Genomic DNA, 13,245 nt, shown 5'->3' with positions numbered 1-13,245 from the left:
CTATCTGAAACCTTCTAGTATCTCCAGGGTTCTTCCATGATTCTTGAACCAAGTGTTAGCTATAATCAAGTTATGCTCTGTGCAAAATTGTACCAGGCGGCTTCCTCTTTCATTTCTTAGCCCTAATCCATATTCACCTACTATGTTTCGTTCTCTCCCTTTTCCTACTACCGAATTCCAGTCACCCATGACTATTAAATTTTCATCTCCCTTCACTATCTGAATAATTTCTTTTATTTCATCATACATTTCTTCATTTCTTCGTCATCTGCAGATCTAGTTGGCATATAAACTTGTACTACTGTAGCAGGCATGGGCTTCGTGTCTATCGTGGCCACAATAATGCGTTCACTATGCTGTTTGTAGTAGCTTACCCGCACTCCTATTTTGTTATTCATTATTAAACCTACTCCTGCATTACCCCTATTTGATTTTGTATTTATAACCCTGTATTCACCTGACCAAAAGTCTTGTTCCTCCTGCCACCGAACTTCACTAATTCCCACTATATCTAACTTTATCCTATCCATTTCAGTTTTTAAATTTTCTAACCTACGTGCGCGATGAAGGGATCTGACATTCCACGTTCCGATCCATAGAACGCCAGTTTTCTTTCTCCTGATAACGACGTCCTATTGAGTAGTCCCCGCCCGAAGATCTGAATGGGGGACTATTTTACCTCCAGAATATTTTACCCAAGAGGACGCCATCATCATTTAACCATACAGTAAAGCTGCATGCCCTCGGGAAAAATACGGCTGTAGTTTCCCCTTGCTTTCAGCCGTTCGCAGTAGCAGCACAGCAAGGCCGTTTTGGTTAGTGTTACAAGGCCAGATCAGTCAATCATCCAGACTGTTGCCCCTGCAACTACTGAAAAGGCTGCTGCCCCTCTTCAGGAACCAAACGTTTGTCTGGCCTCTCTACAGATACCCCTCCATTGTGGTTGCACCTACGGTATGGCTATCTGTATCGCTGAGGCACGCAAGCCTCCCCACCAACGGCAATGTCCATGGTTCATGGGGGGATTAGCCCCTATGTATTCGAAATCCTCTATATGCTCAAAATTAATAGAGATCACTTTGCAATAAAACAATCATACAGATAGTGGATTCATGCCATAACTGCTCTTTTGGTAGTGAGAACTCCAGGCATAACTAAACTTTTATTATTTACTGTTTCATGCAGTTTTTACAATACTCAGAGTGTTGAGGTAGTCTTCAAATGTGTAGGAGGCATCTAGTATATCTGCATCTGTACTCCCCATATTACTGTTTGCTGTGATAGGAGGGCAGTATACCAGAATAACTGCCCCTCCCCTGCCGTCTTTATTCCTTGTTCCTTTCCCTGTTTTTCAAAGGAAGAATAATTATTACTATATCCGTGTATCGGCTTTTCTGCTTCTGGTATAACATTTTAACAGCTTTTCTGAAGTAACATTTTTGTTAAGTCTCTCTCTCTCTCTCTCTCTCTCTCTCTCTCTCTCTCTCTCTCTCTGAAGTTGTGTGAGTATATTTATTCCCTAACAAATTATGCCACTATGCATTTTCAGATTTTTTATTTAATGTAATTTCCAGAATGTTTGCACCTTATGCATCTATGAACTTTTAGCTTTTTTATTTATTGGAGGTCCAGGATGTTTACACCTTATTTTTCCCCATATTAATATTCATTCTTCCTTTTACTAAATAATCAGGACTAAGATGTGTTTCTGAGCAACCACAAATTCTTTCTTATGTACCGTACAATTTTTTGTACTCTTACAACGCACTGAAGACAGCTGATTGTTTAAAGAGTATCTTACAGTGTATCTGGTTATACTTACAAAATTTATTATTCTTGTAACCCTGCAGATATCATTTTTGCTGCTGTCACTTTTGTTGACCCATTAGCCAACAGTGTGTGTTTCATTTTTAAAAATTCTGTATCTGTTTGATATGCAAGTTATCAAAATAGCTGCCTACTCAGTGATTGATGATTTGAACCATAGGTGGAGTTCAAAAACGAAAATAGTTGAGGAGCCATCATTGTGAAGTCAGTGGCCACTAGCGATAAATATACCATGAGACGTTGCTCAGCAAAATGTATCAAATCACTAGAGATATGACCTGTCAGAACTGGTGGAATATCTTCTTCAAAGAAAATTGAAAAAACCATAAGATGATTTCCTCCAATGACTTTTCAACATTTATACTAAGGACCAGTCTTTTTCTGATAGTAGAAAGAAATTAATGTGTGCTGATGAGTTACATCCAACAAAACTGTCCAAAATTTGAAGAAGTGGAAATATACTTTGTAATGTTTGAACAACCTAACTGAATACTGAAAACAAGGGTGCAGCAAATAGAATCAAAATAAATGGCTGAGAGCTGGAGTATTGTTTTACCACAAAACTATGTGGGTGTAACCCTACACTATACATTGGCCTGCAGGAGACACTGCCTTAATACCAAGAAACAGATTTCTGCAAGAAACAACCTTTTTCACAGGTTGTCAGGAGCTACCTATGAAGATGATTGTCCTAAACATTGAGAACTACAGTCTCGCCCATATGCTACACAGGAGATGAATATTTCAGTCCTTTGTAGTATTGGTCAGCACGTGCCCAAAGGCTGATCTATTGATTGATCCCTGCAGATGGATATTTGAAATTTATACTCATTAATAAGCTTTCTTTATTATAGGTGACTCATTGTTGAAAAACATAGTCGTTCCAAACTCCAAAAGTGACATTCGACTATGAATCAGAATGCATCAATTACATACACACCTAAACAGCGTCTTAAACTCAAGAGAGAACGCGGCAGATAAGTGTAGCAGAAATCCAAAAGATGTTTTTGTCCATATGGGAACAAATTCGCTTTGAAACAACAGCGAAGAAGAAATTGTAAACCACACAAGGAATCTTATCCAAATGACCAGAAGATTCTACATGAATTCCAGGATAATAATCAGTGGCATCGTGTACAGGAGATCAGTGAGTGATAGCTATGTGCAGAGAATAAACGGCAGTATTAGAGAACAGTGCAATAAACTAGGAGTCATTTTTATTTATCTCAACTAAGTTCTAAGTGCAAAGTGTCTTGCCAAAGAAAGACAAAACCAATCCATTATCTGGTAAGAAATGTGCCAAAGTCTATAAGTAATAGTCAAAGTAGATGCGTTATCCACTGGAATATAAATGGTTTAAACTGATGCTTCAAACAATAAAAGCTCCAAAATAGACGAATTGGAAATCATTCTGTCAGAATGTGCAAATATTAAAGTTGTTTGTTTAAATGAACACTGTTTAACTGAGGACACAATTAAAATTTTTGCAGAAGAAAAAAGTCACATGGAGGCCGATGTATACTTCTACATAGTGATATAAATTATGAGATCAGAAATTGTTTTTATTATTTAAATGAAGAATGTGTGTTTGAGAGCTGTTGCATGGAAGTAGTGGACTCACTAGCAAATGTTATAATAATCTCATTATACAGAATTCCAGGGACGTCAACAATAGAACTATTCTTATGTAAGCCTCAAATTAAGCTAGGAGACCTTTGTAGAGAAAAAAAAGGTAATAGCTGCTGATTTTAATATGGATATCACATGTGATAGCAGCCACGCTTCAAGATTCACTGACTTAGTAAAGAAATATGGTTTCAAATTGAATTTCTTTGAATCTACCAGAGACAATGGCCAATCAGCAACCTGTATTGGCAGTGTTCTACTAATTATGTGTATGAAGATGTGTATAAATTTTGTCTAGATCTATGTATTTCAGATCATTGTGCATTGTTCGTTGAGCTGCCACAAACAGATTGGAACATTTCACGTATAAGAACCCATATGAGCACTAACTTTAGCAAAGAAAACTTACTAATATTTAGTAAGAAGCAAAAAGAGAAAACAAGGCCTTTTGATCATTGTGACTCAGGTGATGAAAACTTTGAGAACTTCCTAAATAGTGTTCTCGGCGTCTTTAATGAAACACTTCCATCTAGACTCTGCAGCAATAAAACGACAAATAAATTAAAGTGGATTACCTAGGCCATATAAATTACCAGTATAAGGAAAAGGCAACTGCACAGAGAACTAAAATGTAATAAAGATTTTGATTTCATTGAATATGTTAGACTCTATAAAACCATATTCAAAAAATTTATCAAGGCAGCAAAACAACTGGCAAATAACAGGCTAATATTAAATCATAAAAGTAAGACAACGGCTGTGTGGTCAGTCATCAAATCAGAGTTAGGTGTTAAATCCTGTAACCAAGAAATTTCAAAAATATTAACTCTGCCATTCCTATACATGTATGAGATTATTATATTTTTGTACACCAGACATGAATTATTTGAGGGAAACCATTTTGTCCATTCACATGATACTAGAAACAAAGAAAATTGTATGCTCCCTTCCCACTGCCTCAGACTGTATGCCCTGGGACCAAAATACATGGGAATGAAAATTTGTAATAAATTAAAAGGGAACAAGTTGATGCAGATGAATTTAGATCCACTTAAAAGAAAGCTGTATGAGATATTGACACTGAAATGTTATTACTCGGTAGATGAATTCATGGAGGACACACTGGAAATTTGAGTTTGATACAATGTGTTACATATTCCAAGAAATGTTGTTATACTGTTACTATTTATTGTAGTGCTATTATTTATTAGTGTAAAAATCATTGTAGCTGTGTTATAAATTTTTGACATGTCTCCTATACGCAAACCAAATGGATTGCAAATTGAGATGAATAAAACACAATTCAATTCACAGTTCTTCATTATCTAGCTGGCATAGCACCACCATATATACAGCGGAACATTACATTTCTGTATGAATGAACAAGGGCAACCAACAAAGAATATGGACAGGAAAAAATCACTTTATTTTATGGTCAAAGTTGGTGTTGTAATTTGTCAGATTCAGTTTAATATTTTTGCAAAATTCAGCATTTTTTTTTTTTTTCAAAATTTGCTACTGTTTATTTTACCAAATTTGGTGTTGTTTGCTAAATCTGATGTTATTTTTTGTCAGATCTGGTGTTTTTTGGAAAATTCCATGGTATTTTTGCCAAATTTGGTATTGTAGTTTGCCTATTTCAGTGCAGTTTTCATCCACCCAACAAAATTTGTTACATGAGAAGTGCACTGTCATTTTAAGATTATACAAGGACCTCAGCCTTGAGGAAATTAGAAGTCAAATGCAGTTTTAACATTCAATAACCATCACTCAAGAATATTAGTAACATACCACCCCCAGTGTATAACATTTTTATGCAACAAAATTACAATTTTTGTGCTATCTCGTAAAAACCACTGATTCCATATTATTTTGCTAAAAACCCCTAATCTATAGTTTCTGCAAAATATTCCAATCCCTAGACATGACCGAGCGAGGTGGCGCAGTGGTTAGCACACTGGACTCACATTCGGGAGGACGACGGTTCAATCCCGTCTCCAGCCATCCTGATTTAGGTTTTCCGTGATTTCCCTAAATCGTTTCAGGCAAATGCCGGGATAGTTCCTTTGAAAGGGCACGGCCGATTTCCTTCCCCATCCTTCCCTCACCCGAGCTTGCGCTCCGTCTCTAATGACCTCGTTGTCGACGGGACGTTAAACACTAACATCCTCCTCCTCCTCCCTAGACATGAACTGCAAAAGACATGGCTACTGATAGATGGGCTGTTAGTCTTGCTAACACAGTAGTTGCAGCCAAGTTAGTAGATTACTTGGATGCTTTTCCCGCCTTGATGGGGATAGGAAATACATGTGACAGAATGGAGTAGATAATAGTAGGCAGATGTTATGGTACAGGTCTTGCATCTAGTTCTTTCACAGGGAGTTGGGAGCAGGTGTGGATAAGGACTGACAAAGATATTGATAGATGATATTGCAGAGATGGGGTGGATGATGGGTTACCATTCTGGGAAGGATTCTGCATTCCTGGATATGACAAGATGTAGTTGTAATTGTAGCAGAGAATGTGATTCAGTTGCTCCAGTCCTGGGTAGTAGTAAGTCACAAGACACACTCCTTTGTGGCCTGTCAGGGTGTATGTGAGAGGCAATTGGCAACTGGGGAGTCAAGGCATGAGATATCTGTTTCTGGAGACGGTGTCATTCTCCATCCTTTGTTAAATATTTTTTTTGTGAGACAACTGTCTTCTGAATTTTAAATCTGTAATAAGTCCTCATGTTCGATATCTTATTGATATCTAATGCTGTACTTCCAGTTCTAGTTGATTTCTCCCACACATCTGTATTTTCTGTTTTCTTCCTTGGCTCCTTCTCGTTTAAATTTTCAAGTCTCTGCTGTTGTTACCAGTTAATATTTGATTTTCTTCTCATTTTGCCTTGTACATTTCCTTTGCTGCAGGGTCCTTGTGTTGGCCCTACATAAGCAGTGAATAGTCTCATTTAAAGATGGCGACATTGCATCAACAATTTCAATATTTCATTTTAACAGCATTGCTGATGTTTACACATATATGTCAGTGTATCAACAATATTGATATATTCACATGATATACCGGTACCAGTTTTTGTAATTCTACTTCCTACAATCTTTACTATGTGTTGGAGGTAAGTAATGACAGTATTTCACATACCCTTTCAAATAAATGTCACAAAACATATGTTCATTAAGTACTTGTAGTATCAGATTAAAATATGAAATTTAATAAAGAATATTAGAGACATTGTTAAAGTCTTAATGTCTGTAAATACCAGATATCAGTTGAGACAGCATCAAAAAATTAGAGGATGGAGCTGGAACTATTAAAGAAAAGAGCCGTTCTTTGTTAGAGTGTTTGATAGAATTATCAGGATAATCCTGTATCATAATGGATGTAGTGAACGTGCTATTAAACTGTTTCCACCAGTCAGTATCTGCATACTCTCCAAAATTAAACTTTACTGCCAACTCTGAAAGCTGCTATTCAGAAGCAAGGTAACATTAACTTTAAAGACACATAATAAATTGCTCTGCCTGTGTTTTTGGTTCCAAGGTTCAAAATTATTTTTGGATCCAAACTTATCATTGAAAGCTCTAAATAGATTAATAACATCACTGCAGAGCTTTCTGTTTCCTAAGATCGGATCTTAGTCTCCAACTGAGAACGCAAATGATTTGTCACCTGGTGTACTCCATTTTCCTCGTTGGGTGCAAAAACTGAACCCTTGACCAATATCTAGAGAAAAGAATTGATGTTTTTGAAGTGTACCTGTAATGTCTTCTCTTACGCATACCATGTGTGCTGAAAATTTCAAACGTAGTCATGTCACACAGATGATTTATTGAAGAAGAAAATTTTTCTATTAGGTCTACAACTTTGCTTCCATTTTGCAATAGACGGCAGTAGCGGCAAATGGGGTTAGGTGGTTGGTCATATGTGTAATACAATAAGGTTAGGCATCTGTAAACATAATGCCATAAAAATATTAGTCGATTTGTGATTGCATCATAAGGTTATTCTCGATTAAGTACGTCAACTCATGTACCCATTTCTCGCCATTTGCAGGAAGTTTTAATTTTCTGCTTTAACATGAAGAAATGTGTGGCTGTGTCTCTTAAAATGCTGGGTAAGACCAATGTTTTGAACGCCTTAAGAACAGTGATTTTGATGTCGAGGACTGGGTTGGCAGTGGAAGACAGAATGTTTTCACAGCTACTGTAACAGATGAAGACAGTCACAGGACATCATTATCGAAAGCAACTGATGCGTTCGATCCCAGCACTGAAACACAAATGGCCGCAATACAGTGATAGACACGTAAAGGTAATTTTGTCGTAGGTCAGTGCTCGACCCCATGTCGCAACACCCATCAAAATATACATGGAAAAGTTGAAATGAGAAGTCCTGTCCCTCCCGCCGTATTCTCCATATGTTGCTCTCTCTGGCTACCACCTTTTTCAGTCAGTGGCATACAGTCTGTCTGACCAGCACTTCCGATCATATGAACAAGTGCAAAATTGAATCGATTCATGGATCCCAACAAAAGACGCCCAGTTCTTCTGCCACAGGATTCATATGCTATTCGAAAGATGAGAGAATGTAGTGGCCTCCGATGGGCAATACTATGAATCATAATTTTTTGTAAGCTTTTCTCAATAAAAGTCCCAAACTTCGGGAAAAACTGGCGGAAGCGAAGTTGTAGCTCTAGTATATGTAATCCCATTTCTTCCAACTCATTTCCCTCTCCTGCCACATGAAGATACCTCTATTTTCAATAGCTATCATTTTTGCCACATCTTGTTTTTGCATATTTCCTCTGTTGCTGGGTAAGTAGAAATTTCTCTTGCCTACGTTATCTACTGCAGCATTCTCAAAATGAGATTGACATTTATTAGTCTTGTATCATTTCAGATTCGAGCTAATGAAGCTCCTGTTGAAACAGCGAAGTTCATGGGACACGGTGTTTGTGACCATGTAACAAGATCATCTACAGTACCAATTCCTGTAGATGGCGGTGATGCAATTGCCAAGTGAGTGTCTTTGTTGTGCTTCTTTTTTGTTTTCATGCTGTGTACGTTGTGTGTTCAGTGCAGTTCACTCAAGATGTGTCTTTTATGTGGTTACAGTGTGCAGTTTTCAGGGGAAATTTACTTACACAATTTGAAAAATCATTATTTCTTTCAGGGAGGTATTAAACATCTTCAGACAAATTCAAGCGAAACCAAATGATCTCAGAGGTGTCGGCATACAAATATCTCGACTGCAGAAAAGCTTGGGATCTAAATCTGTTGAGATTTCTAAATTTTTAGCACCAAAATCAACAAGTAAAAATTCTATTAATGATTGCAGGAAACAAATTTCTATCAATGACAGTAAACCAAACAAGAATGTGTCAGTTGTAGGAAGTCCTAATCTTAATGAAGAAAACAAGATGCAGGAAAATCTCAAAGACTGTGTGGGTAAAAGAGCAGTGACCGATGTGCCTGGTGGTAAAATTGACACATACTTTAAAGAAAAAAGTAAAGGAAGCATTATCAGAAGCAGTCCTGAAATTTGCAGCAGTCCCTCATCAATATTGTCCGGTGTCGACAAGAACGTTCTTGCAGAGCTACCAGAAGATATTCAACAAGAAATTTTGATGTATTCAAGGCATGTAACTGATGCAAAAACAAAAGATAAGCATCTTGTTTCTCCGAAACGTTCTGCAGAAGGAAAGCTAAAGGATTTATCTGTGAATGAAGAGGTGTATCAGGTACATATGAAAAACAAATTTTGGTAACCTGCTTTAATTACTGCCTTAAAATATTTGGTACGTGTGTGTGTGTGTGTGTGTGTGTGTGTGTGTGTGTGTGTGTGTATCGGAGGAGGGACTGACTGACTATAAAGTAAGAAATAAATATACTGTTATTTAATTACTTTATAGAATCCAGTCCATTAAAAGTGCAAAAAGAAAATAAGAAGCAAACATTAATATTTGTGCCATATCAAATTATTGTCAGTTCTACTGTTAACATCAACTATATGTATTTAAGAGAGTATATATGTTTTCAAAATTTTTGCTACTGGATGATAACTAACTCTTAACAGTTTGATCCTGTACTCGCAAACATAGTGACAGTGGATAGCATTCAAATACACTGTGCTCAGACTAGTATGGTGTAGTATGTCATTGTTGAATTTTTGTGCAGTAATTTTGTATGATCAGATTTGATATTGTGTTGTCCTTTAACTAACTGTTAATGCACTGACTTTTTCTTGCTTCTATTTATCAGGCTGCAGGAATTGTTTAACAGTACAACAAATAAATAAAGAATGACAGTTGCAGGTAGTATCAAATCATTTTAAAAAATTAACTGGATTTTCAGTCAGTGCTTGCCAGAGAATGATAATAGTTTTAAATAGGAAATATTTTCAAATGTGCTTCAAAATTTAACAGAACATTAGAAAGTGTTTCCTATGTAATACTGAAATCATTTAATATCACTTACATTTCCTCAATATATGATTATGTGCTTGACACGTCATGTGGTTTTCTGGATATGTATGTTTCAGGCTGCAAGTCTCAAGATTTGGAGTTCAGTCCTCCTATGTTACTAGGATTTTTTCCTGTCATTTATCACCTCTTTCATCTCTGACAATAATTTGTATAAGTGCAAAATTTCAAGTTTCACCATTGTTCAGGATCCATAGTAAACTGTAGGTACTTGTATGACTGGCAGTGTGTCATTTCAGATGTCAAAGAAAGGCAAGGGCTTACCAACTCCAATAGAATGTGCTTAGTAAAGCGCTGTGGTGTTCAGATTAGCTTTTGAGCTGAGAACAGCTTTACTGTACCTTCACCTCTTCTAGTCTAGTACACTGCTTTTGGTACAACATAATAATCTTGTTATGGATGTATGAAATTACTACCATGTTGAAGAACCCCATATTGATGGCACAGCATTAAGAGAATTGTGTGGTATTGTACAATTTGCTTTAGAATTTTGGTTTAATGAACTGACACTGATTTATCAGGATATACCCATGAAAACAAGCCTACACTGATACGTTCTTTATTCATTAATGCACCTCTCAACCATCTGCCATTCTCTGGAAAACTTATATATGCCTAGCATAGAAAAAAATGGAAGTGAATTATGTTCATTAGCAAACATATAATGGTGTGTAGTTGTCATCTTGACAACATAATCATAGTACTGATATAACATCAGATTTGCATCTTTTTATACAATTGTAGATAAAGACTGTTCTCTTAGGACAAATAGGGAAACATCATAATGTAACTCCTATTTCCAGTAATGTTTATTATTTATTACAATGTCTTATTGGCCATTCATACGCCTTGTCAGCATCAATCTCCAGCTACAAAATTATTTGATTTAGCCATTGACCATTTTTCCAATAAATGTAACTCTGTGGAAAATGCGTTTAACGTCCAACTAACACTGTTCGCAACAAAATTCAGTGTCAGCATAAATTTTTCTTGCAAATCTAATATTGTTTTTTCTGCTGAGAGAAAGAAAATTTAAATATTAACTGTGTTTTTATTTCTTGTTACTTCTTTTACCTTGTGTTTTTGATTTTAGGAAGCTTTAATTTTTGAGTACTAGTAGTAGTGTTCCGTAGATTTCGTGTTTGTTTTGAATACAGTCCAGAGACAGTTAGTGCTTATTTTCATTGTTTCCAACAAGAAGTGTCTAATAACCACAGTTTAGTCAGCTGTCAGCCGCCTTTAGTAAATAAGCAGTCTAGTTAAGTTGATTACTTATCTCTCTACAGTAAATTGTTGATTTCTTAGAATGGATAGGATGTGTGATTGCTGTGTATGGACGCAGGAGGAGCTGGCTACTGTTTGCGAACAGCTGAACGTGCTGATGGCCACGTTCAGCCATCTTCAGGCTGCTGCCTCGGAGTGTAGCGGCAGAGGGGAGTCTGGTGCATCGCATGGTACACCCCAGGTGTTACATGCTTCACCCACAGTCCTTGCTGTCGAGACATCTTCGCGAGTACCGGGCGTGGTTGGGCCAACCTCTCCCCGAGGGGAGTTGCAGGTTCAACGGCATTCGCATCGCACGAGGTGGAGGGCAATGTGGAGGCTGGCCATGTGGCATCGCCCACTCTGCCTGTGAGTGGACATGTGGCTGCTCCTTCAGCAAGATCCGAGCAGGCACACAGGGGGAGGGGTTTATTAGTGATTTGGAACTCGAATGTTAGGCGAGTGATGGAGCCCCTTAGGGAAATAGCGGAATGGTCGGGAAAGAAGGCCAGTGTTCAATCTGTCTGCTTGCCGGGAGGTCTCATCCGAGACGTGGAGGAGGCCCTGCCGGTGGCGATAGAGAGCAGTGGTTGCACCCGACTGCAAATCGTTCCAATGACTCCTGCCGTCTGAGTTCAGAGGTCATCCTCAGTTCATACAGGTGAGAGGCGGAGTTGGTGAAGGCGGAAAGCCTCGCTCGCCGGCTAGAATCTGAGCTAACTATTTGTAGTGTCGTTCACAGAACCAATTGCAGTCCTCTGGTTTGGAGCCGAGTGGAAGGCTTAAACCAGAAGCTCAGACGATTCTGCTGAGATCTGGGGTGCAAATTTCTCAACCTCCGCTATCGGATAGAGAAATGTAGGGTCTCCCTGAATAGGTCAGGCATGCACTACTTGCAGGAAGCAGCTACAAGAGTTGTGGAGTACATGTGGAATGCACATGTGGGTTTTTTAGGTTAGAGAATTCCCTCCCTAGGCCTGACAAGACACCACCTGAGACGTGACAAGGTAGCAGTAGGCAAAACGTAACAGGGAATGACAATATTAATGTGTTAATAGTAAACTGCAGGAGCGTCTATAGAAAGGTCCAGAACTGCTGTCACAATGCTCACATAGTACTTGGGATGGAAAGTTGGCTGAAACTAGATGTAGAAAGTAATGAAATGCTAAACTCAGACTGGAATGTATACCGCAGAGACAGGCTGGACAGTGAAGGGGGAGGCACGTTTATAGCGATAAAAAGTGCAGTAGTGTCGAAGGAAATTGACGGAGATCGGAAGTGTGAAATTATTTGGGTGAAGGTCAGGGTTAAAGCAGGTTCAAACATGGTAATTGGATGTCTCTGTAGGGCCCCTGGCTCAGCAGCTGTTGTGGCAGAACACCTGAAGGAAAATTTGGAAAATATTTCGAGTAGATTTCCCGACCATGTTATAGTTTTGGGTGGAGATTCTAATTTACCAGATATAGACTGGGAGACTCAAACGTTTATAACGGGTGGCAGGGACAAAGAATCCAGTGAAATTTGTTGAAGTGCTTTTTCTGAAAGTACCTTGAGCAGTTAAACAGAGAACCGACTCGTGGCAATAACATATTAGACCTTTTTGGTGACAGACACAAACTATTTGAAACAGTTAACACAGAACAGGGAATCAGCAATCATAAAGTGGTTACAGCATCTGTGATCTCAGCTATAAATAGAGATATTAAAAAAAGGTAGGAAGATTTTTCTGTTTAACAAAAGTGACAAAAAGCAGATTTCGGAGTACTTGACGGCTCAACACAAAAGTTTTACCTCAAGTACAGATAGTGTCGAGGATCAGTGGACAAAGTTCAAAACCGTTGTACAGTACGCATTAGATTAGTATGTGCCAAGCAATATCATAAGAGATGGAAAACAGTCACCGTGGTACAACAAACGAGTTAGAAAACTACTACGAAAGCAAAGGGCACTTCACAGCAAACATAAACATAGCCAAAGCCTTGCAGACAAACAAAAATTATACGAAGCGAAATGTAATGTGAGGAGGGCTATGTGAGAGCCAT

General features: G+C 38.0%; 1 protein-coding gene across 1 annotated transcript in view; it reads left to right on the top strand.

Annotated features, from left to right (window-relative positions):
- LOC126457296 (DNA repair protein REV1) overlaps positions 1 to 13,245 on the top strand; it is a 136,838-nt gene that overhangs the window by 65,393 nt on the left and 58,200 nt on the right. Inside the window, exons 7-8 of the mRNA XM_050093469.1 lie at positions 8,359 to 8,477; positions 8,632 to 9,199. Of these exons, the coding sequence (XP_049949426.1) occupies positions 8,359 to 8,477; positions 8,632 to 9,199 (687 nt within the window). The remainder of the gene's footprint in view (positions 1 to 8,358; positions 8,478 to 8,631; positions 9,200 to 13,245) is intronic.

Source organism: Schistocerca serialis, chromosome 2, assembly GCF_023864345.2.
Source record: "Schistocerca serialis cubense isolate TAMUIC-IGC-003099 chromosome 2, iqSchSeri2.2, whole genome shotgun sequence".
Lineage (NCBI taxonomy): Eukaryota > Metazoa > Arthropoda > Insecta > Orthoptera > Acrididae > Schistocerca > Schistocerca serialis.
The sequence above is the reverse complement of the archived record's forward strand: the minus strand, read 5'-3'. Positions and strand labels throughout refer to the sequence as shown.